We start from the raw sequence: 27,212 nt of genomic DNA, 5'->3' as shown, positions 1-27,212 counted from the left end.
GAGGCATGAGCAGTGAAGTGACAATTTCTGAAAGGTGCTCAGGTGACAAGGGCTAGTACAAAAACTTGAGTAGAATAAGCTTAGGTTGGGAAGGGAAACTGAGGCACAGTTCGATGAAATGGCTTTCCCAAGGTAACACAATAGGTCGGTGGTAGATTGGGAAGAGAACCTAGATCTCCACAGTCCCAATCTAATGCCCTAGCCATGGGTTTACCCAGATTAGCCTAGCACCAAGCAGGATTACTTTTTTTTTTTTTTGCATATCTGTAGTGCCTTTCAGCTGAGGCTTTCAAAGCACTTTACAGCCATCAGTGGACTGAGTTTCACGTCCCCTGTGAGTCTGTGGAATTACTGGCCCTACTTTATAGATGAGGCAACTGAGGCACAAACAGAGGAGGTGACTTGCTCAAGGTCACTCTGCCCGTCAGCAACAGCCTCGCTCTCCACTGGCCATTCCCAAGGCTGAAGGAAGACTCTGGAGGAGCTGGGTTTTGTTGGATTGTTTTTCCACCCCTCCCTCCTGCGCGTGGGGCTGTCGGGCGAGATTAGGCCGCAGCCCAGGAAAGGAGCTGCCTGTGCTGAAGGCAGACAAGATTACAGCCGAGCAAGGCCGCCCTACCCCCCATCCCTCGCTCCATGCCACTGGAAGCACCGTCCAGCGACGGCCCAAGCCGCAAGTCCTCCGCTGACTCTGCACAAGCGGGGAGCGTGTGAGCGGAGGGTGGGGAGACTTGAAGGTTCCTTCCCCAGAACCTTTGGCTGCCAACGTTCTACAGAAACGCCAGTCGGAAGCCAGGAGCGCATGCGCCCCCGGGACGGGCTCTCACACACCAGCGGCCAGGCAGGGAACAGCTGGGGAGCGCGTTTGCCCGGGTGCGTGACGTGACATCAGCGCCTGGGCAAGTCAGAACACGTACCGGGCGGCTGGGCTGGGCAGGGCGGGCAGGGGAGGGGAGGGGACAGGCGGGGGGCGGGGAGGTGCACCAGCTGTGCGGGGAAAACAAGCCCTGGGCTCCTCCAGCCGAGCCGCACAGACCGTGTCCCTGCAGCCGGCGCTCACCTCTCGCTCGGCGCCGCGGCGGTGCTGAACCTGGGCCGGGGAGGAAAGCGGAGAGCGACGCGGCGGGGAGAGCCCGGGGAGCTGTTCGGCGCCGCCTGCCCGGCGCTGGGCTCCCCAGCAAGCGCCGCTGCCCCCTCGGGGTTCTCGGAGGAGAGGCGACGAGCGGAGCTGCCGGCGGCCGCGCCGCGCTCTGATGGCTTAGGAGACCCGTGCGAGCTGGAGCCGCCCCGGAGACCTGCCCCGGGACCTTGCCGCAAGGGGGAAGCGCAAGACGGGCGCCCCGGACACTGGTGCTAATTGATGTGAGAGCCAGCAGCGAGGAAGAGGCATGGGCCAGCGCGGGGCCAACGACCTGGCCAGCGCCGCTGCCTTGGGGAATTTGGAGAAGGTGATGGAGCTGCTGGACCAGAGGGCGGACCCCAACGCAGTCAATTCCTACGACAGGACGCCGATCCAGGTACAGGGACCAGCGAGAGGGTTCACGGGGAGCCAGGCAGGAGCCTCAAGCCCCGGGAGGAGGTGGTGGCACAAAGGGGGGGGGCGGGCAAAATGACTCCAGGAGTGCAGAATGACTCCAGGAGTGCAGGTGCTGAGCACTAAGCACGCTCTGGTTTTGGTGAACGCAGCGCCTCGGAGACTCGGGCCCTTGAAAAGCCTCGGAGACTCCTCCAGCTATCATCACACACCGCAGCTCCAAAGTGCGTCCAGCGTCAGTTGTTACTTTCACCCCGGGCTGCTTGCTCAGAGCGTGGGGGTGGCAAAGCGATACATCTGTGTAGTCCTTCAGAAAGTCCGCCGATCCCCTTCCATGACTGCTCTGTTCGCTGTTTATTCGCCATGCACTCAATCATCCTCGCAGGCGATTAAAAAAAATAAACCTGTTTTTGTTAGCATCTGTCGCATTCTGTGACTGCTTGTACGCAGGGAGTGTTGTTTCTCATACATGTGCCAAAAATAAAAAGCTGACACTAGAAACATCAATGATAGCCGATAAAATCCAAAGGCGAAGCGGAATGGGAAAGTCTATCCCATGCATACAAACGCTGGACATTTTTTCACAAGATTAACAAAATGCTGAAATGGCGGTACACCATCTCGGTGTCCGCAGAAATATGAATCAGGAACAACGTATTTAAAGTCATAAAACACTAAATTTGACTCCTCAGATAAACATCAGACATTATTAATATTCTAAAAGGACATGCTTCAGCTGCCTAGTTATAAAGATATAAATATATGCCCGGTTTTATATTTATCCTCTAGTATTTCTTGGTCGTTTTCAGGGCCCGATCCTGCACCCCAGCTCAGACAAAGCCCCCAGTGAGTTGTATAGGGGTGATCTACATGAGGGAGGACAGTCCGAAGGCCTAGGCACCAAAGCCACCGTTATGAAATGATCGAAGAAAACTAGTTCATCTCACTGCATGAGAAAACCGAAAAGGTCTATTAAAAACACGACGGTCTCCTTTGAAAGCAGTTTTAGTTTGAATACTCTATTGTTTTTATCTGTAACTGTAATTGTGACATGATGACTCAAACTCACCAAATGCTTTAAATTCTCGAATTTCAATAATGGCTATATCTGTGCCTAAATATCATTTTCGGAAAGGCTGCGCTTTCATTTTAAATCTACTCCAGGAAGTAGTGATATAATATTTTCGTTCGCGAGCGAATACATTAACTAAACTATATACGAGTAGAAACACTAGATCATGGAGGAGGGGGAAAGGTATGCATTAGAGTGAGTTATTTATGTCATATAGTGAAGTACAGACATTAACAACTTTAAGCTCCTGCAGGAGTACTAGAAACTAAAATACATTCTAAATCTTGATTTCTACTTAGGTTCGGTTATTTATATATTTAGCAAACGTTTGTGTATATTCTCGCATAAAACAAAACTGGAATTACCTGCAAAGTTATTTGGTAAGAGATGCAATGACAATTTTTATTACAACATCAACATTTTACTGAAAAGGAGTAATTTATGCTTTTGATAATATTCCTTCAGTAGAAATTGTGAAGTATCTTTCAGTATTTAGATTTCAACATAAGAAAAACTAACTTTAAAAGCAGCGCCCTTTCTAGTATGGCTATAAGGTAATTAGAAATTGTAGCGTCTTCATGGCCATTGGACTAAGTTAAAACTGTATTTTAAATCCCTTAAAAAGAAACACACAACACAGGCGAATCATTGTTCTCGTAAAATCGTACCGGCAGAAAGCATAACAGCTGTATTAGTGCTAGTGAATGATCTGCTCTTTTAGCGCGGAGGTGGGAGGGTGAGTTGGAATTGCCATAAACTAAAGCAAAGTTAATTATATTTAAACTGAAATTCCCTCTGTATAAAAATATTGAAAGATTTAAATCTATATTATACCTACCATTCAAAAAGCAGCTTGGAGGTTGTTATTGTTTTTATTATTGTTGTTCTTGTGCCTGATTATAAATGAATTTCCAGTTTGAATTTTATATTTTCATAATGAGCAGTTTCTTACTCAGGTAACATTTCTGTTTGCCTTACCGGGAATTCTGCCAGAGTAAGGACTGCGGGATCACGCCCTTTGGGTCCACCTAAGAACCCTCCGTTTTAGTAAAATGTCATGTGCTCACAAGCGGAAAGCGTTTTCCCCAACTACATTGTGCGTGCAGCCCATTAAGAGGGGATTATTTACCGTATATCACTTGTGTGCGCGCCTGGATGCACACTGATGTTTAATACATACATGAAATAATATACACATTTACATACGGGGAGTGGGGGCTCAGACTTGATTTTCTGACCATTTCAAACAGTTTACCGTTTCTCTTGGTCTTGCAGCCTTTGTGGTATTCGACCCCTTTGGAGCCGAGGAGGCGATTGACTCTGACCATCATTTTCTTAACCTATCATCCAGATGCCCTGTTGTAGGTGCGGATCTGATCCGATTCCCATTGACTGTAATGGTAGTTGGATCAGGCTGAGACTGAACTCACAATAGTTAACCCCCTGGGATCCAATCCTCTTCCCTACCCAGGGTTGGCCATCAGTGGGAGTCTTGCCCGTCTAACGAGTTGGCCAAACACGGAGTCAGTGACTGACGGCTTCTGCCCCTCTCCTCTAGGTCATGATGATGGGAAACACCCGGGTGGCGGAGCTGCTGCTGCAGAGAGGAGCGGATCCCAACCGCCCGGACCCGCGCACCGGCTCCCTCCCAGTGCACGATGCGGCGCGAGAAGGTTTCCTGGACACCCTTGTGGCGCTGCACCGAGGCGGGGCTCGCTTGGATCTAGGGGACAAATCGGGCCGCCTCCCCATTGACCTCGCTCTAGAGAGCGGGCATCAGCAAGTGGTCAGCTACCTCCGGGCCCAGCCTGCAGGGAATGCCGCTCCGCCCCAGGCATAGGGCCCGGGCGGGTGGTCAGCTCCCTGCAGGGCTCTGCCCTGCTCAGCCACACAAAGCACTGAACTGCAGGCACCAGGTTTGTCTATGGCAGCCGGGTACCATCCCCCAGGACAGCTAGGAGCCGCCTTGTAACCTTGATACAGCAGGCTGGAAATCAGAGGTTGGCAGCAGGGGAGGCAGTGGCCACCACTCACCAGGTTTCACCCAATTTTGTTCATCTTTAATCCAGTGCTGTACCCTCCCCACATTTACAGAAGAGTCCACATTAAATTGATGTTATAATATTTCCTCCTAGAACATAACTTATTGCCCGTTTTTCTTAAATGTGTGAAGTATAATAAAAAGGAATAATATATTATAAATATGCCACTTGGAAATGTTCTCTTAAATGCTCTAACAGCAAACACGGTCTTTGTTTTTGTTTTAGATTTTTACTTTGCACAAATATGTATATTAACTTTTACTTGAAAAAAAACCCTAAACGTTCAAACACTACCACTGTAAAGGAAACCATGAAGGTAAATATACCACTTAAATTAATAAACTATTACGAGTCTGACAGAAACCAAATCTGTGTGTCTTTCTTGGGTTGCAGTTTTCCTTCCCAGAACTGGAATACGAACAGATGCTTCCTAGTGCCTGGATTTTCCAAAAGATGCGGATAGGAAAGAAGCTAGACATCTTTTCAAACATAGAAACCCGAGAGGGTCTAAGAATTTTAGATTCCTAGGGCCAGATCCAACTCCCAATGATGTTAATGGTTGACTTTGATTTTAATAAAGGGTATCTGAGGCTCATAGTGCTAAAATTATCGTTTTATTTTATTTAACAGGGTTTTAGATATTTAGGGGTACTTCTATTTGCGTTTTAGACTCATATTTTCACTTAACAACTGAAGGTGTAGACTATACTGTCAGGTGAAATCATGTAAGATGTTAAAAGTCTCTATAGTAATAAAATATTTGCAATGTGTCCCACAAAGATTAAGAACATAAGAATGGCCACACTGGGTCAGACCAATGGTCCATCTAGCCCAGTATCCTGTCTTCTGACAGTGGCAGGTGCCAGATGCTTCAGAGGAAATGAATAGAACAGGGCAACTATCAAGCGATCCATCCCTTCCAGTCCACGCTTCAAGCAATCAGAGGTTTAGGGACACCCAAAAACTGGGAGTGCATCCTTGAACATGTTGGCTAATAGCCATTGATGCACCTCTCTCCATGAACTTAACTAAGTCTTTTTTTAACCCAGTTATACTTAACATCCCCAGGCAATGAGTTCCACACTTGACTGTGTCTTGCGTGCAGAAGTACTTCCTTATATTTGTTTTAACACTGCTGCCCATTAATTTCATTGCAAGAACTAATAGTTACCCATTATATGAAAGGACAAATAATATTTTCCTATTCATTATCTCCAATAATTCATGATTTTATAGACTTCTATAAGATCCTCCCTTACTTCTCTCTAAACTGAACAGTCCCAGTCTTTTAAATCACTGCTCATAGGAAAGCTATTCCATATCCTTAATAATTTTTGTTGCCTTGCTCTGTACTTTTTCCAATTCTAATAGATCTTTTTTTAAAATATGAGACAGCCACAACTGCATACAGTAATTAAGGTGTGGGGGTACCATGGATTATATGATATTTCCTGTTTTATCCCTTTCCTAATGGTTCCTAACATTCCGTTATTTTTTTGACAGCTGCTGCAGGTTGAGCAGCTGTTTTCAGAGAACTATGCACAGTGACTCCAAGATCTCTCTGAGTGGCAACATCTAATTTAGACCCCATCATTTTGTATGTATAACTGGGATTACATTTTCCAATGAACATTACTTTGCACTTATCAATACTGAATTTCATCTGCCATTTTGTTGCCCAGTCGCACAGTTTTGTAAGATCTCTTTGTAACTCTTCACGATCAGCTTTGGACTTAACTATGCTTTTTGTATGCTTTGCAAACTTTGCCATCTTGCCCCATCCTTTTTCCAGATTGCTTTACAAAGTGCAGTGCCACAAGAAAGAAACTGTGAATGATACAGGTTTTTAGAAATCCTATGCTGCCTGACACTGAAAATACAGAATAGTTCTATACATTTCAATATCCTGTGTCTTCATTTGTTCTTTAATTCCCTAAAAAACAACTATCACACAATATCCCAAAACAAAATATTCAGGACCAACTGTGTATCTGTGTATATATATTCACAATCAATTTAGGAAAGTCTCACCCCAAAATGGAAAGAAGACTCAAATACATATTAGGGAGAAATTACACTGAAAAAGTTGAGCTTCCAACAATAAAAAAAAAGAGAGAGAGAGAACGAATACATTAAAGAACTATTCATCTAAGCAATTTCAAGCCGTTGATAATGTATCCAAAGGCATAATTTCTCAGCAGGAAAACAAAAAGCTGTAACCCAGAATTCAAAAAAATAGAAAACAAAGAAGCCAGTAAGTCAATACACACTTCATTTTTTATATATTTTTTTTATTTTGGATCTGCGTGGTCAAAACGTTCTTACTCTTATGAGAGAGAGAGATACTCTTATCTTTATAGAGTTGAATTTTTGGTGGAAATAGCACAGAGCTGGTAATACACTAAGGCAAAAACTCACGATAAAAGTAATTTCTTTCTGTTCTCTGACTTTGAATGACCTTGATCATACCAGACATCCTGTGTCAACTGCTCATTACAGAATGAAATTCACCTCGTGAAGAGGGCTAACAAGAATCCTGTGTCTAACGGTAACCCATGCCGAATCAGTGTAATTGAAGGCCTTATGCAGCTCCTCTGCAAGGAGTGAATGTTAAACTATTTTCCATACAGATTTGCTCTCCTCCTTTTATTTATGTTTCTAACAAATCTGGAGCAAATCTTGTTCAGTTTACTCACATGAGTAACCCGACTGATCTCTGTGGAATTAGCTGGGCAAATCAGAAGGCAGGATTTGGTGCCTTATTTGGATTGTTGCTGTTCACATCCCTGCCATTTAAAAAATAAAATTCTTGTAAACACTAACCGGCTCTTCCCCAACCAAAGGCCTAAAACAGATTATTCTCCTCCTTCTGGGGAAAGATGGATGGAGATTTTTAAAAGGCATTATTTACTTTCATTTGAACTCTGGGGGAAGAGAGGATCCCTCTCCCGACCTACCTAAGCAACCTCTGTAAAACCGGTATTTGCTCTCTGGACTCCATTCTGGAAAATGTGCCATTGACTTCCATGGGAGCAGCAGCAAGAAATGTGTGCGGTGCTAATCGTGTCCATCAATTTAACTTCCCTGAATTGACATGAAAGTTAAACATCAATAGACCAAATTCAAGCTCTCCTCACTTTTCAGAGCAAGCAGGTGACGGGAGAATGTACTTGTACTTGAGTTCTGGCGACCCATACCTGGGCTACTCCAATAGTGCACCGCACCCCCTCCGAGCACTCCCCAAATCACCCAGGAGCATTGAGAAGCGTGCTAGGGACTGTGGGAAAAGCAGGATGTTCACGCTAAAAAGCAGACACCTCGTCTCCAGGTCTGAACCGCGTCTCGGCGAGTGGAAGGGTTCATTGAGAGCCTGCGGTGTCAACTCTATAGATGGGGGGCGGGGGTAATAGGAACTACGCTTTGGCTACACATTTCTATAAAGTAAAATCATCTGAGATGCCCAGTATCTAAAAATCTTCATGGCTATGGTAACTGCATTGCCAATTCGCCGTGTTCATGTTTAGCACCGCGGCGTGTTTATAGAAGTAGCAGAGACATTCGATGAACAGGAGTGTTTTTGATTAGTGGTAACGGAGGTTATGCATAAGCATCGGTAGGAAAATCGCTCCCACAGACCGAGAGAAAGAGAAGAGCAAAGGTGAGCAGTTCTGGCCCCACAGGGCCCCTGGAGAAAAAAAAACTGACCGGCAAAAATGTAAGCAGAGGGGTATCATAGAGGGGCCCCATTCTCCGCTGGTGTATGGCACCATAATTCCACTGGAGTCAGTCGAGGGTTTGACCCACAGCATCCCAACATTTATTTGGCAATGGATTAAACCCTATTTGATACACACGCAGGCGTTGCCCATAAATATTATTTTCACACTAGTTATCCTTTGGGGGCCTAAGTATGCTCTCTGGTGCAAGGGGAAGCTTTGCTATTAATCTTTTGGGAAAACTATGGGGCTGTTATGGGGCCACTAACGTATTGTAACCTGACCTTTCTCCATTTCCCCTGCCCCCCCACCCCAGCATTCGTGCAGTTTCCCTAACTTTGATCCAGACTCTGCTCACTGTATTCATGTGAGCAAAATGACCAGACAGCTGATTTTCCTCTCTAGCTAAATTAGAGCTGCTGCCCAAGCCTGCAACTGGTTCTCCCACGACCATAAACATACCGGAAGAACCTCAGAAACTTGGGAGCTGATCCTGCTACTCTAACTCGTGTGAGTCATTCTTACTTATGCAAGCGGTTCTAAGCGGCCTGTTCAGCGGTGACGTTCACCACCGTGCAGAGGGGAAACACAAAGCCTATTGCAGCAACTGAGTTCCCCTATTTTGAGGGCTGGAATGGCACTTAAGTAATTGCCTAGGGCTTGTGCTGGCTCTCAGCGCAGGGGTGAATTTTATCGCAAGTGAAGGAGGTTGCCAATACATGACCCTGTAACAAACTTTTGAACCCTCTGAATGTAGAGCCCATATTCTCCCAAGTCAGCATCATTGGCTGACTGTCTGCAGCACTGGGCTTTCCAGACATCCTCTTTGCCTTGAATAGAATTACAGGGTTTGGACACTGCTGCTTCTGCATTAACAAAATGTGTGTAGTTTGTATTAAATAACACCACTGTCATTGATTTGTAACACAATGGCATTATATACTTCCCCGGGATAAGGGACTCTCCTACCAGCATTTTTTAACTGGTATTCGAATTAACTATTGATAACGATTGAAAAGGGCATTTTTACCCACCCACTCCCCCTTCCACCTGTACCACAATGGGTCAGTTTCTCCTTGCTTTACTCACATCAATAGTCCTAGTGAAATCAGTGGGACCACCAGCTTTGCTAAGGCAAGGCAGCAGGATCTGGCCCATATTATTTAATTCCTTAATCTACATTTTATTGCTGTAAGAATTTGTTAGCAAAAAGAAAAGCCACCTTTGTTATTAAATTCCTGTTTTCACTCATTCTTTTCCCAGAGGTTTTGGATGAATTTTTAAATGCTTGTTTTCAGGCTATTGATATTGATTTTTTTTTACAGCCCAGAAGAGGCGGTCTCTGAAAATATTCACTCTCTGTACACATGAGCCATCCCTGCTCCTCCATCACACGTTTACAGTAATCAAAACAAACACAAAACAAACTCACCCAAGTGCCCTGGAGTCGTCCTCCTCCCTAATAAAAACAATTCAGAAATGTTCAAAAATCGTCTTTCGAGACTTCCTGCCCTTGAAGTGTTCCCTGCATTTCTCTTGGTGTCTGGAATGTGCAGCGGCTGACCACCACCCAGGGTCTTCTGAAAACTGAACCGTCTATACTAGGGGGCTATCCTGGCATAGCTCCATCGCCTTACAGCGGCCGGCCAAAGCCAGACCCCTAGGTCTGCGGCTGCTCCGTAGTGCCCAATTCGCGCACCTGAGCCAGGCCCTTGAGCCCATTTTGTGTCTCTGCTGAAATGGCGCTGAGAGGAGAAGGAGTTCTCGTTTCTATCTGCTCAGCGGCCTGGGAAGGACGGGAAGAAAATATCTTCCCCAAACATCACCGATCTCGCCAGAATTTATTTCGTGGGTGCTGCCCCCAGATCAGAACGCAGTAAACTGATGAGTCGTTTGTGAGCTAACAAAACAAAAAGTCCAGGAACTCCCTTCGACATGCTCCTAATACCCCCTGGGAAGGAGATGTAAACAAGCCCAGATCGCACGTTGTTTTCTAAGGCATCTTCTTAATTTGCTTACCCAGCACGGGGATTAATACATTGACTCAAACCTAACTTCCCTGAGAAACGGAGCATGCAATTTCTTTTGAATAATACCCCCGCCCCCGCCCCTCACCGCTAGCTTCCTCTCACTGGCGAGGCTTCTGTTTGTTTGTTCGTTTGACACTTCACAAATATCGTGCTTTTCTCCAGCGTGACACATTGGGATCAAACCGAAAATAAAACGAGTCGGGGCATCCGGGGCTGAGAGCTCATCCTTCAACTCCCCGAGCCACCGAAACGGCGTTTGCTTTTTTTTTAAACCACCGCTTCTAAACAAGTCACCTCTCGGGAGGAGGGGGCGAGGGGCTATGCCGCGCGGGTAGTTACCCCTGGCTGCAAGGCGGGAGGAAAGTGGGGCCTGATCTGCGCAGCGGCCCAGACAGCAGCGGCTCCGCGTCTCGTTCAAGGGGCCATGTGACAGCCGCGGACAAGATCTGTCGTCTGCGAGCGACGCGGGCCGCTATTCGGGCTTTGCTCCGCGATGGGCTCTTTCCTCTGCGCCGCTTCCTACCTTCTCCAGGGAGCCGGTTCTGCGGGGTTTGCGGAACCTCCCCGCCGGCCCCGGGGGACGCCCCCCGCTCGGCCCGAGGCTGGGGGGGGGGTGAGGGAGCGCCCCCGCCAAAGGGTCCGCTTAAAAAAAAATAAAAAAGGCAAACTAGAGAGGAGAACGAATAATGTCGTAAGAGGCTTTATTTAAAAAAGGGGCTGTGATTGGCTGGCTCTCCGGCGGCCTCGGTGCACTTGGTGGAGAAGCCGGCGATGCCCGCTGGAGCGATGCACAAGGCTCCCCGCCGCCTGCCAGCCAGGGGGCGGACACCCTCGCTGCCCCCCAGCGGAACTGCCCCCCTGCTGCTGGGATCCAGCCCGGGGGAGGGGGAGAGGATGAAGAGCGGAACGGTCTGCAAATGAATGGAGCGCGCGGCAGCTCGTGCAATGGCCTGGACCTGCCTATAGGGGTATCTGTCTGTAGCTACAGCACTGGGGGCGGGGGGTGAGGGGGGGGAGAATGGATTTCCCGCTCCTTGTGCCCTGCGTGCACTTTTACTAACCTGAGCCCCGCAGGGTGCTCTCCCCAAACCGCTGCGCGCTGGCAGGAGCGCCCTAGCCAAGCATGGGCACGAGAATAAAATGCACCGTCCGATTTAAGCGCCCGAGAAACCTCCCACGCGTCAGGGCTGTTTTGCTCAAGATCCTCCAAGGCTTGTTCAAGGCTTATCCAAGATCCAGGCCCCTTCGCCTTTCCCTCGTGGTGATTGTCAGGAAGCGCTGCAGCAGGCGGGCCGAGCCTGGGCACCCCCGCTGAGGACAGGTAGGAACCAACCTCAGAGAGGGGTGGGGATGGAAGGTGCCACTCTTGAGACTGGAGGTGAAATTCTGGCCCCAGGGAGGTCAGTGGCAAAATTGTCATCCACTTCAGCGGAGCCAGGCAAAACCAGACACTGGCTTCACCCTAGTAGCCTGCTGGGTACTGTGTGTAGAGACAGCCAGTCATGCTGGTACTCTTGCTTGGGTCAGTTCTTATTATTCCGATTGATTTCAGGAACTACTGCTTACAGACTGATGGCCCGAGATGGTCCCATATTTAAGGGTGCACTATTTTCGCCCCCTATAAATTTTCTTTAGTGTACAGCAGCAGACTTTGTAAACATTATAATAAATGACAATCAATAAACGTCCACAAACTATTGCTTCATCATTATGGCACTCTGGTTGTTCCAATTAGATACAGCAGGAGATTTTTCTAGAGTAATGAAGGTGCATCTATAATCACCATCCAGTATTATAACTGGAGACAGACGTTCTCATGAGTAGGCACCAAAAATATTATTTTGGAGGGAGAAAATGGCCGATGACACACACCTCACTATTCTGCGAATAGCCAGATAGGAAAATCAGCATGTTTGCCTTTTCAGTGTGTTATTTTTAACAGTGAAATCTATTGGCCTGGTTTTATATATTTTTATTGTTATTGTATAAATATCCAAAACTAAGGTAACTTTGATTATCCGGTCATAGAGTGAAAAGTCATATCTAAAGGATCCTGAGGGGCTCGCTCAGGCAAAATTCAAGCACTTCAGTGAGAGTTTTGCCTGAATTGGGACTTCAAAACTAGCCCTTGCAGGGTCTGTTTGGCCCTGTGCAGTGCAGTTTAGGCCTTGTTTATTATGATTTATTGAATACACAATAAGCATAAAGTATTCTGTGGATTATAAAATGTGCAGCAATGTTAAACTGAGAAAGAACACGATTTCTGTAGTCTAATAGGAAGTGCCAAGACCGGTATCACCGGGCATAAAACCCACACTTTAAAAAAAAAATCGAAACAAGAGGGGCCCCGGTTCTGAGTTTTAAAATATATATAATCACAGTGTTTGGAGCAGTAAATAATTCTGTATTGCTGCTGGAATACTGAGCGCTGGTTAGGCCAATGTACAGGGAAGGTTTTGATCAAGAGCAATTATGCAGTGTACATCATTATCTTTAAATATCCATATTTAAAACTAGATGATGGGCCTCCTTACTTCAACCGCAGCGATAATAAGTAGTAAAAAAAAATCCTCATCAACATCACGTCTGTGATTAACCTGAAAAGCATAAATACCAAAATATGGGACTGATTCTGAAAAGATTTACTGCCTTTAAGCCACTGAATTCAGGGTCAGAAACCCTGCTCTGGCCAGCAATGTTTTGCTCTATATTTCTGAGCCCCCAACGAACTATTTTTATATAATTTAATTAAAAACAAAAATTAATAACAGCAAATTAGCACTAAAAAGTTCACTAAGGTATTCAAAATATGATTGTTTTGCTCTTGGAAGGCCGAGTTATGTTGTGACTGAGGCTATAAAACTTGGAATTCCCCCTCCGGCCCTATCATGGCTGTTCTATACAATATAATGATATTAAAATAAAGAATAATAAGCCTGGGAAAAGAGTAAAGTGAATCTTGGAAAAAAGAGATACAATTAAGGGCCCAGATTGTAGGCAGATGCATGCATAGCCCTTGCTGAGGTATTGGGTGTGTGTCTCTGAGGGCAGAACTGGGCACATGCATTGGAAAATACAGCAGCTGCACTGATCTTTGCCCTTTCCCCATCTGGATTAGAATGAATCTAAAAAGTGACAATCTTTATGCGTATCTAATTTGGTTGTTTTATCAGAAAGTGAAAGATCCGGGAGGAAATAAAAAGCGATGAACCGACTGAAAAGAAATAACCCAGGGCCCAACCCTTCAGCTCTAACTCCCTGGAGCAGTGCCATAGAACTGCTCCGAAGAGCAGCTACCGAACCAGACAGACCCCGAAGTTTACAAAATGGCTGATTATATTTTACAGCAAATCCTGCGTACATTAATGTAAATGGAAAGTAGGCAGAAAGTGACCTATTTTGTATGCACTCGTGTAGGATTTGTGCTAAAACTTGGGACATTTGTTTTAATTTGGCACATAAGTAGTTTGTTGATTTAAAAGCAGTAAACAAATATTATAAAATGCTATTAGGACACCCTGCATTCTGATTAATCCGCAGCAGAGTCTTGAATATCGTAATGGGCCAGAACCCATCTTTACAGTAAACCTAGAAAATGCATACAGTACAGTAAATGAAACTATTAGTAAAATACAGAGAGCATTTTCTGGCATTGGTTAAATCATAGAATCAGGAGACCAGGAGGTTTTTTTTCCTGGTTATGTCGCCTACCTTTTATGCGACCCTGGACAAGGCACAATCTCCTTTTGCCTCAGTTTCTCTGCTTCTACATTTACATTCGGGGTTTGCCGAATGTGGTGAGGCTTAATTCATGATATGTTTGTAAAGCGCTCTGAGATAGTTACACAGTATCCCTCGTCCAACAATTGCCATTCACCTGCTTGTATTGTATTCTTATTAGAGCTCTACCAAAGTTCTCCTCTACTGTGGTTCTTTTTAGATTTATTAAAATTAGTCAAGCTATTGCCATACAGGCTAAATCCATCCTTTCAATTATTTATTCAGAGACTGAGGAAGCCCTTACGTACTACGTTATCAGAAAACACTGACCTAATATATTGCTATATTGAAAATATTTCAATTCTCCATTGCTAGTGGAGGGCCCACATTTTTTCCTTATTTGCATGTTCACCTATCACAGCCAAAAAAAAAAATATCACTTTGCTGGTAAGTGAAGACACTTTAAATATTAAAATAGTTTGTTTTCTGTTTGGGGTCTAACCAAAATAGTTTAACTTTGTATAATTGCAGCTTCCAATTAGGTCTGTTTCCATCCTTATTCAAAATGATTTTTTTTTCAGTGCACTTTAGAGAGAGGCAGAAAAATTAGACCAGTTAATTGGGGTTGCTAAATTGTTTAATGGAAAATGGGAAGTTTTCTACAGAAAGTAAGCCTTCATACAAAAGTATAATTCTCTTTTTATCCCTTTACCTTCAACAAAATATTTTTTCCAGCAGTAAACAGCTGCAGTAACTAGGTTAATCAAATATAATTCTGTGGTCAGCACTTGTTCGGCAATATTGTGGTCATCTCAGATATTATTTTGTGGTACTTGCTGGTATATGCGAGCTGCTTGACTGAAACAGCACAAGGTATGCTAGGATCTGGATTTCTGAGGGAAGCGTGGATGGATTTAAAGGAGTGCAGAAGGAAAAAGGGGATAGTTTTGAGGCCATGGGTAGGAAAGGTTGAAAACTGACGATGTAGGAAAAAAAATCTTATGAACAGGGTTCTCAGAACCTTTCTTCTGCTGTCTTGTTTGGTGCTGATCTGCAGTTTTGTGGCTTGTGTCAGTTCCCATAAAATAACCCTTTTCTCTTCGGATTGGGCCAAATATATGCAGGGCACCCGAGTGCCGTATCAATTTCTTGGTTTATAAAGGCTTTTACGAGTATTTACTTTATATTAGCGTGATAGATCGATGCATTTTGCAGAACTTTAAAAGAAGCCACCATTTGTGCAGCCCATTCCCACCCCAATAGGGATGAAAAATTCGGACCTGTCACAAAGATGCCAGAAGGATCCAGTGGAACTTGCCTGGTATTGTAAACGTGCCAGACCTGGAGCTCTTCCCTCCCCGAGTGAGAAGCTGGGCTCAGATAAGGAAGCACGTTTGTGGACATCCATTTTCAAGATACACTTTTTGCCTGACAGTGACTGGGATCCTCTCTTTGCCGTGTGCGTACATATCAGGGCTGCGATCATAACTCCTACGCCAATTCCCTTTGTCAGATATGAAATAGCACCGTGCTCTATATACACAAGAGCATCTTCTAAAGCCACCCCCTTGTAAATTTGTGTACTGCTAATTCGGATAACCGGGTAGCTCTCAAGTTTCTAGGGCCTCCTGGATTTGCTACCGCAGCAAGCAAAAGTTTGTTTTGTTTTGTTTTTATCTGCTCAGCTGCTTTTTCTTAGTATTTCTGTAGCCATCGCACCATTTTCTACTATAAACAGAAAAGATTAAGGAACTAAACTTCAGAATTGTACTTCCTTAATCTAATTTCTGTATCTAAACCGAGTTTATCACCGTAGGATCTGGGCACTGACTCCGACCAGCTATCGTTTCATTTTTATTAGTCTCATTTTTTCCCTTTATACAAATCAATTGTATAGTTCCCCACTATACCCAGGAAGCTATAAAATCAGAGATGAGCATCAGACTGTGCACATCCACTGGCATTAGGGCTTGACTGATTTCATTCCCACTAGAGAAAATGCAGGATAACTTTGTTGCCTTTAGCGGAGTTTTTCACACCGGTAAAAAAAATTCACCGTAGCGCCACGGGAGTTACTTGCGAAAATTCAGGGTAGGAATAGGCTTTCTGCCTATTGTCCCTGCAGAGTTAACAGGAGTACAAACAAAGGCCAAAACCCTGCAAATTACTTTGTCACCTGAATAATTTTATGCTCGTGTATTGTACCTTTCATTCAATGGGGCTACTAGCATTTTTGCAGGCTCCAAGCCTTCTTTTCTCCCCCAGTAAATCAAGCAGTTATTTGACTAAGTATCTGACTCAGGCAGCAGATGCTTTGATTAAGATAGTTTTGTTTTTATAGTCACGTTTATGAGCATAACAACATGGTAGGTGGGTAGTTTAAAATGTTAAAATCTAATTCTCTGCTACCAGTCACCATCTTGTAACTTGTTCCTAAATACTCTTGTTATGGCAAAATAATTTTAAAGTACTTCAGAGCTGTGTGGTTTGGGTATTTAGTATTATTAATTTAGACTTTGGTAAAATGGGGGGGGAGGAAGTGCAATCTTGTAACTTTGAAGCACTGTTTCTGTGAGAGAACAACATCACGATTATGTCATTCTGTGCAGTAGTTCTATCAGAAGGTGAAAAGTAGAGGAACTGCACATAGCTTATGAACCACAAGAAACAAGGCCTCAGCAAGGCTTCTGTTGTGCCTAGGCTGCCTGATGGCCTTCTTCATAGGAGTGGATTTCACCCAGGGGGAAAAGAAAACAAAAAGATACTTGACAGTTTCCAGGTACAGTGAAAGCACATAGGCCTCTCAAAAACAGATAGCAGCATTACTACATACTCTGGTCCCCTTCCTTGTCAATAACCTGAAATACCTCTTGATTTCCAAACGTTTGACCTCTACATCCTGCTGTTTTTTCTTTCTACTACAACCGATATAAGAGCTACGTTTTATCATCATCAGTACTGTCCTCAGCATGTCCCTGATGGCTTGACTCAATCACTATTTCTTCTCTCCTTGATGCATGGCCACTAGACCAGTGGTTCCCAAACTTTAATAACCTGTGAACCCCTTTCACTAAAAATGCCTAGTCTCACGAACCCCCTCCTAAAAATGAATATTTCCAAGGATTTTCTCCTTTACCTGTGTATAAATTATAAAAGCAGTGATCTTGGAAATACAAAGTTTGTTTTTATGACATGCTTATTACACACTATTATTATTTATCATTACAGTATTGTTATTACATTATGAAAAGGGTAACACTCTTCCAAGATCTCACTTTCATAGCTTGTATCACTTTGAATAAACCTGTTATAAGACAAAGCTCCTATGTTTCATCAAGGAGTATCAGATGTGAAACAGCATGAGGACATTTAAGAAGCCAACTGGAAGAGTTCCTCCTACACAAGCATTCAGGTCTTGAGCAGTCCAGGCAAACAACACACATTACAACAAAGCTTAAACTTGTTCTTCATAATTTTTAAAACAATACTAGCTGCCTATTTAATTTAAAAAACAGCAAAAAATATCCACCTCCCTTTCCATTTCTTATAAGGAGTCTTAAAGTTAAAATCGCCTCAGTGTGATAGAGATGCTTGCTTTGATCTGCTTAGCTCTTGGAAGTCGGAGTCCCCGGGCTCCAGGCTGCACAGTGGATAGCTCTGTCCACCATTAGGGATTTTTCCCCTCCGAGAACCCCCTGTAACATTTCACAAACCCCCAGGGGTTTGGGAACCACTGCACTAGATGGAACACAAACTTCTTGCAGCACAAAATTGTCTTACTACATGCCATTTGCAGCGATACATTTCTTGTGAACTCACAAAATACACCCTCCTTCAGGACAGTTCACAGCAGGTGTCACAAGGCAGCACGTTGTGTATAGGATAGACTGGAGGGGGTACGATGAGGTTACCGGGGAGGCTAAAGGGGAACTAGTTCTAGTGATGGGGTGTGGGCTTGATCCAAAGTCCATTGAAGGCAGTGGAAAAACTTCTATTGACTTCAGTGAACTTTAGCTCCGGTCCTAAATTATTAAGATGTGGACAAGTATTTCAGGTGTGAGGACAAACAAGTAGTTTTCTTTTCACACACACACACACACACACACACACACACACACACACACACACACACACACACACACACCTCTCCTATGGAGAAAGAAATCACAAGACTTGGTTACAGCCTGGAGGTGAAGGGAGGCGGAATGAGAATAACTAATAGTTAATAAGGATGCATTTATTTTATTTGAGCCACCGACTCCCATCTCTCCCCTCAAGTGATCTTAAATGTGACACTGGAATTTGCCACGGATGGAATTAAAACCCTCAGAAAGGAGGTTTGCTGGGGTTGCGCGGCGGGGGTGGGGGTGGGGTGAACAATAGAATTTGTTCTGTCATGTTTAAAAAGCTACAGTGTGGCCCACAAGATTGTCAGATGAAAACGGAATGGTTCTGTTCCGTATCTTACAGCTTTTACAAGGCGGTTTCAGATGTAGGCTTACAACGTGCTGGTACAAGGAACGGGAGACTGACCAGTAGGGAGGCCATTCAGGATGTGAAAAGGGACACAGGAAACACACATGAGCTTTCAGAGGTTTCAGGTTTGTCAGTATGAGCAAAAACGCGATAGTGACTAAGTGCTTCTTCCCTGACAATTTCCCACTCACCCACAAACCCCAGGCCGCCCCCTGCTCTCATGGGGAGCCCCGCTGGAGTCAATGAATGAAATCCCGGCCTCAGCTGAAGTCCGTAGCAAAACTCCCATTGTCAGGAGGTGTGGGGGTCCAGGATTTCACGGACTGGAGTCTGAAGCTCCATGTGATCAGTCCAGATACGCTAACATTGCAAGATGGGCCCTCAGGGAATTGAAAAACAGCCCTTTCTTAAGAATTCCTTCTTTTCCGAGTGGAGGCATGTGTCGCCTCTCGTGGACGGTGCAGAATCCGCCATCTCAGGGGATTTCCTTGAGCCCTCTGCCCCCACCTCTGTTGTAAACCAGCCTGCCTCGCGCCCTGCCATTACCCCTACAAACCTCCTAAAGGGGCACGCTACCCCACGGGGAGGCTAACATAAGTTAACACGCACTCTGGCGTCGAAACTTCTGCTGGTTTCCTCCATGGGTATCTGAAGGAAGAACACAGAGATGAACGCAACATGCTGACTCTCCCTGCAGCCCACCAGGGAGAGGCTTCTGCGGGGTTGAGGGAGAGGCTATTTCTTCTAGGCTAGGCCCGGATCTAGGATGGCTACTTGCTCGTGCAGAAGTGGAAGAGAGCACAAGCCCCTAACCTGTCCACGGGCAGAGCCAATTGGGTTCCCCTCTTGGACAACCTTACATTATAAAATGCTGGGAAAGAGAGATTCTGATCTTCTTGCCCACTCAGTGGTTCTTCCGCCCGCGTTCTCGTGCTCAGTGTTGCCCTTGAGCAAAATGGGATCGCTGGTGTAAGAAGCAACGGAGTAAGTAGGTGAGGGTGGTGCCCATACAGCTCTGTAGCCAGGGCTTTGGTCTGCGGATACAACACAAAAGCATCTTGATATGACGTCTCTGGATGGCTCTCGGTATTAGCGCTGAGCTGTAATGCCTTCCACCTCCATGACGTTTGTTCAAATGGATCCCAGGATAGAGTAGCAACATTCCAACACGCCTTGTGCTCTGCAGTGAAATCTGCCTGTATTTCCTGGGGCATTTCCACTGGTAACACATCACGTTTGTCTGATCACCCAATTCAAGTGATCTCAGATTGACTACGTATTGGTTTTATTGCACGACCTTTCTACCAAAGAGAACCAAATGAATATACAACTAAAGGCCGGGGAGTGATTATATTAACTTTACTGTTGCGTTGTCTGCTCGTCTGGGCAGTTATATAGTTGTAAGTAAATGTAGTGAGTGTACAGAGCTCTGCAGGGCAGAATTCGGCACGTACAGTGGAGGTGGATTTCACCTCTAGTGAAAACAGGACAAATCTTACTAGCTTCAGAAGCTACTATGCATCTTTGCTTTCATGGCGATTATTTGCTGGGATGTTATTCATGGCGATTACTTGCTGCCATTGTTCTTTGTCCGCTAAGTGACATGCACAGATACGCTGCTGGGTTAATGTCACTGGAGTGAAATGGAAATATATATTCAGGTAAGTCTAGCAGTTTATTATCTGCCTCTATATTTGCCCGTTACCGGGCTCGGATTGCGCAACCATTCTGGGTTATCTAAAATAAAAGCGCGTAGACTTCTACGGATGTCTCTGGAAACTTCGGCTGTAAAGTGAATAAAATCAACGCTGTTCACATTTCCTGCCTCCACTTTGTAAGTATTTCTCCAAACATTGGACATGATCCGAAAATACGGTACTGTAACGAGAAGTGCTTTGATAGCACTTTCCGGCGCAGGTGCTGTGTCTATTTTGCGCTATCTATGGTACCGATCGCGGCTGGTGCAGAACCCAGGATTTTCCTGGGAACGTGAGCACCTTTACTAGAAATACCTACTTCCATAGTGCCATGCATACAGCCTCACTGGTTAGCAGACAACACACCAGTCACATGACAGTGTCACGGAACCACGACTGCCAGCGAAATTTGGGAACCTCATCTCCTCGTTAATCTACTTTAACCGGTGAGACCGAGTGTGCACAGGGGAGCCTCCCGGGGGATGAAATGGTTAAAGACCCAGGGGGTGGCCCAGCTGGCAGTTTTAGCTGCAGACAGCGGGTGAAGGAGATCAAGCACAGGGGTTGCAGGCAAAGGGGATGCGGGGGATTGAGGGAGCTGAACATTGGCCTGGGAGGTGGGAGAGGCGGATGAGGGGTAATGGAACCGCATGAGCGAGGGAGACTGGGTGGTTGACCGAGTGGGATGGAGGGAGGACAGCAGCCAAGTTATTTTATTTTGCGCCCTCCTGGCCCTCCATAAAACCTGGCTTACCCGTCAGAGCGGTGGGGGAGGAGGGAGTCTCCAGAGAGCCGGGAGCTGTCCCTCACTTGCCATCCCGCCCTCTTTTTGGTCCACCTCCCTGATGGCAAGAAGTTTTCTCCTGGAAGCTCGCGTGGGTCGCTCTGGCGAGATCAGGGGAGAGATTTTGACCGGCTGGCACCGCCTTGGGGGGCGGATTCGCTGTCAAGCGGAAAAGTAACGGGCAAGGTAGAGGAGACGGCGCGTAGCTGGCGGTCAGCCGAGCCCCAGGGCGCCCCTCGTTGTAGCTCACCCTGAGCCGGAAGCGGGTGAGCACTGGAGGCTCCGGGTGGAGGCGGGCGCGGGGGGCTGAGCGAGGCCGGGGGACACACCGCGGCTGGGCGGAGAGGCGAACGCGTGTGCAAGGAGGCGAAGCGTCAGGGGGAGGAAAGCGCCAGCGGGGGAGGCGCCTGTGATGGGCAGGGATGGCTTTCCAATCCCGGCCGCTGCAGCCGCCGCCGCCTCCCCGCGCAAGGGCAGGGCTTTCCTGCCGTCTGCCCCCTGCGCCGGGAGCGCGCCTGCAGCAGGGGGGCGGGAAGACGAAGGCCAGGTTATTCCTGGGATCGTTCCCAGGGCTGGGGGCTGCAGTGTCACCCAGGGCTGGCGGGGGGGTGGGGGGAGGTACCCTGCACTCACGTGCCCAGGAAGGATGGGGAGGGACGGGACTGTAGGGAAAAGGGAGGCGGGCAAATATATCAGTCTCGGTTGCGCCCGCTGTGCCGCTATTTAAGGCGGTGGAGGGGGGAGCTCGGGGGCGCGGTGGCTATCTGGCGCCCTGAGGCATGCAGGCCGGGGCGGTAGCTGCAGGCGGCGAGAGGGACCTGCTGGCTAACGCCGCGGCTCAGGGGGACGTGCAGAGGCTGCGGCTGCTGCTGGAAGCCGGGATGAACCCCAATACTGTTAATTCCTTCGGCAGGACCCCCATCCAGGTACAGGGCCACGGAGCCCAGCGGGAAGGGAACACAGGCACCGGGGAGCGCGAGCCATAGGGACTTTGCATTTTGAAATCCGCTTTCCAGCGCTGCTGGCTCGAAGGGAGATCGCCTTATGGGGGTAGAGCCTGCTTCAAATAAGTAAAAATAAGGATTGTAACAATCTCTAGTGCCTGTGCACCTCGTGAGGCGGCTGTTGAGGGGAGCGCGTGGGAGGCACTTAAAGAAAAACGAATTCTGCTTCTGGATTGCTACATAGAGATGTGATGTTTAAAAATTCATTGCCACTCGTTTAAAATTATTATGCATCGGTTTTATGTAGCTCTTAGGGGTTGAAACGTACATATTTTCCACAACACGAATCGAAATGGGGCGCGTGTAATTATAGAGGACATGAACAATCAAGCAAAGGGATAGCTCAGTAAGGATGAATAAAATGACTGTTTCTAAGACGATTTCTATAACACGGCCCACTTTGCTTTATCGTTCATACCCCACAATTATACGCACCCCGTTTCGATTCTTCACCCCTTAAGTTCTAGAGGGAGAAAAAACTGCAGGAGAGTTTTGATAAAAAGTTTTACATTAAAAATAGCACTATTCCAGGTGTTTTATCATCGACTTCATTCATGTCTGAACATTAAACCACGTAAAAGTTATATTTAGGAAATAGTACTTTGTTTCAATTACTATTTCAAACAATACTTTGATCATATAAAATGCCAGATCACATTACATTTAATCAAGCATAACTGGACTCTGAATGACTGCCATTTTGTTTGACTGTTTATAGGGGGAAAGAATTATACTTCCAATGAGTAAACATGGCAGGGGGAAAAAGGAAGGCTGAAGTTCATTTAAAAAAACCCACAAAAGTTATCCACATCGGTGGATGAGTTGTTATTGCTGTGTGTGTGTGTGTGTATATATATATATAATTTATATGCACATATGTGGAAAGGAAACTCATCCATACATGTGGATAACTAGAAAAAAACACACTAAAACACCTTCCCTTTTTTTGCTACCCTTAAAATGGCTGACTCTCAGACTAATTTGCATAGGTTCTGTCTGTGCTCAATTACATTTGATAGTAATGTTGCACAGAGATTTCTATGATGAGTTTTTATTCCTTTTTTCCCTTCTTTTAAAAGGACATCCTTTAACCCACTTTCTATTTATCTTGCCCACAGAGATTATTGGCTAAAATAAATTGAAATTTGGACACATTTAATATAGTGAAACTTCAAATGCATTTTACTACGCATTTAAAGTCTATTAAAATAACTATATTTTGTTTGATTGTGCATGTGAAGCGGAATACACATGAACATATTTTAAACACTTAATATTTAAGTTTGCTGCAGTATTAATCAAGCTGTATTAAACCCAGGCCAAGAGTTTGTTTTAAATCATAAAAGGAAATCCAAAACAAGACCAAAAAACAGCCCTCCAGTTCTGTCGCCCATTCCTTGCGCATTAATTTGTAATGGAAATCTCTCAAATGAAAGACTTTTCTTCTACGCAGTTAATTTTATCATGAATTAGTTTTCTAGTACAGTCTCCTAGTTCACTCCGCAGAGAAAGTTTTTCAAAGAACAGTTCATTTCTCTCAATCACATATAAATGAAGGTCATGTCCGCATAAATTACCTTGATAAATGCGATGGCGAGTTTAATTTTTTATCAAATATAAAAATGGGTGCAGTCAAAAAAAATCACTACCGAGCGGGAGGTCTTACGGATGTGTATTTTGCTCTTGAGTTGCACTAGGTAAACGCTTTTTAATGTTTACCTATTCAAATGTTTAATATGAATGTTTACAGAAAATACTATCATGCATGCGGATTTGAAATATGTATTTGTGCAGTTCAAGAGCTATGCACCGTTTACAAGTAGCGAAATACACAAAACCCTAGGAAGCCTGCCCTACTGAAGCTAATGGCAGTTCTGTCACGGACAGCGACGGGGCCCGGGTATCACTCTGAAGATTTACCTCCTTGGAACACAGGTGTAATTCCAAAGTCAAGCGACCGGATTCTGGGCTCCATTACGCCGGTGTAAAACCAGAGCAACGCATAGAGAGCGTAATGCGGCTCAGACTCTGCCCTTAACTCAGATAAATTCTCCCATTAGACCAAACGAGATTCTTGCAAAGACTGAACCTCAAATCAATCTAGGCTCACTGACGGCTTCTCCCCCACAGGTCATGATGATGGGAAACACCCAGGTGGCGGAGCTGTTGCTGCAGAGAGGAGCGGATCCCAACCGCCCGGACCCGCGCACCGGCTCCCTCCCAGTGCACGATGCGGCGCGAGAAGGTTTCCTGGACACCCTTGTGGCGCTGCACCGAGGCGGGGCTCGCTTGGATCTAGGGGACAAATCGGGCCGCCTCCCCATTGACCTCGCTCTAGAGAGCGGGCATCGGCAAGTGGTCAGCTACCTCCGAGCCCAGCCTGCAGGGAATGCCGCTCCGCCCCAGGCATAGGGCCCGGGCGGGTGGCCAGCTCAGCCACGGGCACCGCATGAAATGCTGGCCCCACTGCAGTCAATGGCCATTTTGCCGTTAACTTCAATGGAGCCAGGATTCCACCCCAAGTCTTTCTACGGCAACCCGTGACCCATCCTCCAGGCAGCTGCAGCCTTGTTGGTCTCTTGCGGGGCGAGCAGGGACTGCGCTGGCTGAGAGGGAAGGTTCAGGGGCTGTGGTAGAAAACAGCTGCGCTGCTTGGTTCCAGTCAAAGCACAGAGTGTGCAAAGATAACCCACTTCTGCACGAATAGATTTATACTCAGCTAGGATACGGTCATATTCCGTTTATAGAGAGCTGCTAAATAGCTGCATTGGCGGGCAAGGGGCAGGTTTTCGCTTATTGTGTTACAATTTTAAAAAAATATTGAAAAGCACTTCAGACAAACATCGCTTCAAAAACTTTAAGAAGGAAGAACTCTTGTTCAAACAAATTAAAACAAAGTTCATAAAGAAAACAGATTAGGAGTTGGTAAAGTAGCACTGTATGTAGGAGGTGTCCTGCCTGCCTGCAACCCCCAGCTGGTAGCACTCCAGTGAGTGTGTTGTCTAAGATTTATCCACCTTATAACCGAACGGTATGGGGTACCTTTTCAGAATGCAGGGAGGACCATGAGACTGATCTAATTCCCTGTTAACATCAATGGAAAGAATCCCATAGTCGTGTTGGCAGCCTGATTCCATTTCTATTAAACCCTTCAAGAAGGCAACATAATTTCCCAGCACAGATACATTAAGAAATACATTGTCACACAAAAAAGCATCAGTTGCAAGTGTAGCCATCAGGGCGTGACTCAAAGTGGTGGAAATAAATGAGCGTCTCCTCCCGCCACGTCAATTGGTTTTTAATTAAGCCCTTCATTTACTGTGACGTCTATGCGATTCCTCGAAAGATGTTAAATAACCTGCATTACAGCTAGAAGCCCTTGAATCTAGAGCAGGACATGTCGATGAGCCGTCAATATTTTCCCCTGGTTATATAATGCATTATATAAGAAATAAATACATGCATAGCACAATCATAATAAATAGCTTCATCGGAAGTTTGTATGCAGTATGTAACGTTTAAGGAGCCTATCCTGCAAGCTGCTGAATGCTTTCAATGTTTACTTAAAAGGCCATTCAGCACCTTAAAGGAGTGGAACTTGCATTTTACTCTGATGTTTATTGGATGACAACCTTTCCTTAGCTCTGCTCTGTTACAGTCAGAAAACGCTGGCTGGTCCATTTGCTCAGCATTGGTAACGGGATTATGGGCCCTTAATCCCATACCTACTGACATTAATGGGAATCTTTCCCTGGATACCAATATACATTGGATCAGGCCCTCTAGGCGAACCAAATGATTTGAATATTAGCTTCTTATGGAGCTAACATTTTACCTCTGGAGAGCGACTATTTCCCATTACCACGAAGGGAGACATATGTACGTGAACATGAGAGGTGTTTGTGTACAGTTATTTTAAGTAAGGGACTGAACTGGGAGGATTCTGGTGTTTAGATTAAAAAACCCAAATTATAAAAACACCACACTATGGCCTAAAGAACCTTTACATTCCTTATTATCCACCAAGAGAATCTTCCCCGAGAGATGAAGCAGCAGGCGCGTATGTTGTATATCATCATCATCACGGGGGGGAGGGGAGAATGTTGTATTCAGCATATTAAATTCTTAGATAAACTAGTGTTGTTTCTGTGAATAGTACTAGACCCCTCTCATAACATGATTCAAAATACGCAAGTTGATTGATTGGTTTCTGTACTGAAGTGATCGAGCAATGCTAAATCACACAGGAATGCTTTTATTCATAACAGTACTAGAATAGGCAGCTTTGCAGTCTGATTGGGGGTTGGACTAGATGACCTCCTGAGGTTCCTTCCAACCCTGAGATTCTATGATTTTATTTAGATTTTAATTAGATCCCTCACACTATGAGGAATGTGAGTAACTTTTCCCGTCTAATTTTACTTTTGTATACACCCAAATTAATTATCCCATTCTAATTCCCACCAGTAGGGAAACTGTGAAAACACAGATTCAGAAGCCTTTAAAAATTACGAATTTTATACTAGCAATGTGAACGTGTATCGCTAGAAAATATTCCTGTTATGAAATCAATAGTGCTTTGCCATTAATGGTCCCAATCCTGGTTCCATTGAAATTATTACGGAGTTTTGTTTTTAAAATTCACAAATAAGCAATGGACACAAGCAACAGGGCCATCCAATGCAACAGCAGAAGAGCGTGTGAATGTTTGTTGTTACTGATATCTGCACACCAGCTTCCCCCCAAAAGGAAATTAATGAAAGAACAGTTTATACATGCGATGGTGTATAGCTTCTGCTTCCTATCCAGTACTGCTTAAGCTGATTAAGTAGCTGTTATTGTTTACGTGCAAAATATTAAAGTGGGTTATCAGAAAGTGACGATTATTTTATGTTTGCATTAGTGTCCTAGGTTGGGCGCAAGATGTTAGAGAGACGAGGGAATACCCTGTACGGGCTCTTCTGATGGCCAAGAGACAAGCTTTGGAGTTTACATAGAAGTTGGTCCAATACAAGATATTCCCTCACCCACCTTGTCTCTCAGTGTTGTTAAACATTCTAATACACAATTCTATATATATTAGTTGAGATTCTATTACAGATAGGTTGTCGGAAAGCTAATAAAATGTCAAATTGAA

General features: G+C 45.4%; 2 protein-coding genes across 3 annotated transcripts; both read left to right on the top strand.

Annotated features, from left to right (window-relative positions):
• Positions 1-986: 986 nt before the first annotated feature.
• On the top strand, positions 987-27,212 carry LOC123372726 (cyclin-dependent kinase 4 inhibitor B-like). 2 transcript variants are annotated; one of them, XM_045021095.1, is made up of 3 exons: positions 987-1,517; positions 4,165-4,460; positions 24,502-27,212. In XM_045021095.1, exons 1-2 carry the CDS (start codon positions 1,389-1,391, stop codon positions 4,444-4,446), a joined length of 411 nt encoding a protein of 136 aa, XP_044877030.1. In that variant the 5' UTR covers positions 987-1,388; the 3' UTR covers positions 4,447-4,460; positions 24,502-27,212. The 2 variants fall into 2 exon arrangements, with proteins under 2 accessions (XP_044877030.1, XP_044877029.1); XM_045021094.1 differs by lacking the exon at positions 24,502-27,212 and having other exon boundaries at positions 4,165-5,011.
• LOC123372725 (cyclin-dependent kinase 4 inhibitor B-like) lies at positions 21,751-26,949 on the top strand. The gene is made up of 2 exons (XM_045021093.1): positions 21,751-21,997; positions 24,206-26,949. Exons 1-2 carry the CDS (start codon positions 21,851-21,853, stop codon positions 24,485-24,487), a joined length of 429 nt encoding a protein of 142 aa, XP_044877028.1. The 5' UTR covers positions 21,751-21,850; the 3' UTR covers positions 24,488-26,949.

The sequence above is a fragment of the Mauremys mutica genome, chromosome 6, assembly GCF_020497125.1.
Source record: "Mauremys mutica isolate MM-2020 ecotype Southern chromosome 6, ASM2049712v1, whole genome shotgun sequence".
In the NCBI taxonomy this organism is placed as follows: Eukaryota; Metazoa; Chordata; order Testudines; family Geoemydidae; genus Mauremys; species Mauremys mutica.
This window is presented reverse-complemented; position numbering and strand designations above follow the sequence as displayed.

Excerpts from the sequence above, each read along its gene's own strand:
- LOC123372726 (XM_045021095.1), top strand. The coding sequence starts at position 1,389 with ATGGGCCAGCGCGGGGCCAACGACCTGGCCAGCGCCGCTGCCTTGGGG. Across the intron at positions 1,518-4,164 it reads ACGACAGGACGCCGATCCAG|GTCATGATGATGGGAAACAC; the intron begins GTACAGGGACCA and ends CCTCTCCTCTAG.
- LOC123372725 (XM_045021093.1), top strand. The coding sequence starts at position 21,851 with ATGCAGGCCGGGGCGGTAGCTGCAGGCGGCGAGAGGGACCTGCTGGCT. Across the intron at positions 21,998-24,205 it reads TCGGCAGGACCCCCATCCAG|GTCATGATGATGGGAAACAC; the intron begins GTACAGGGCCAC and ends TCTCCCCCACAG.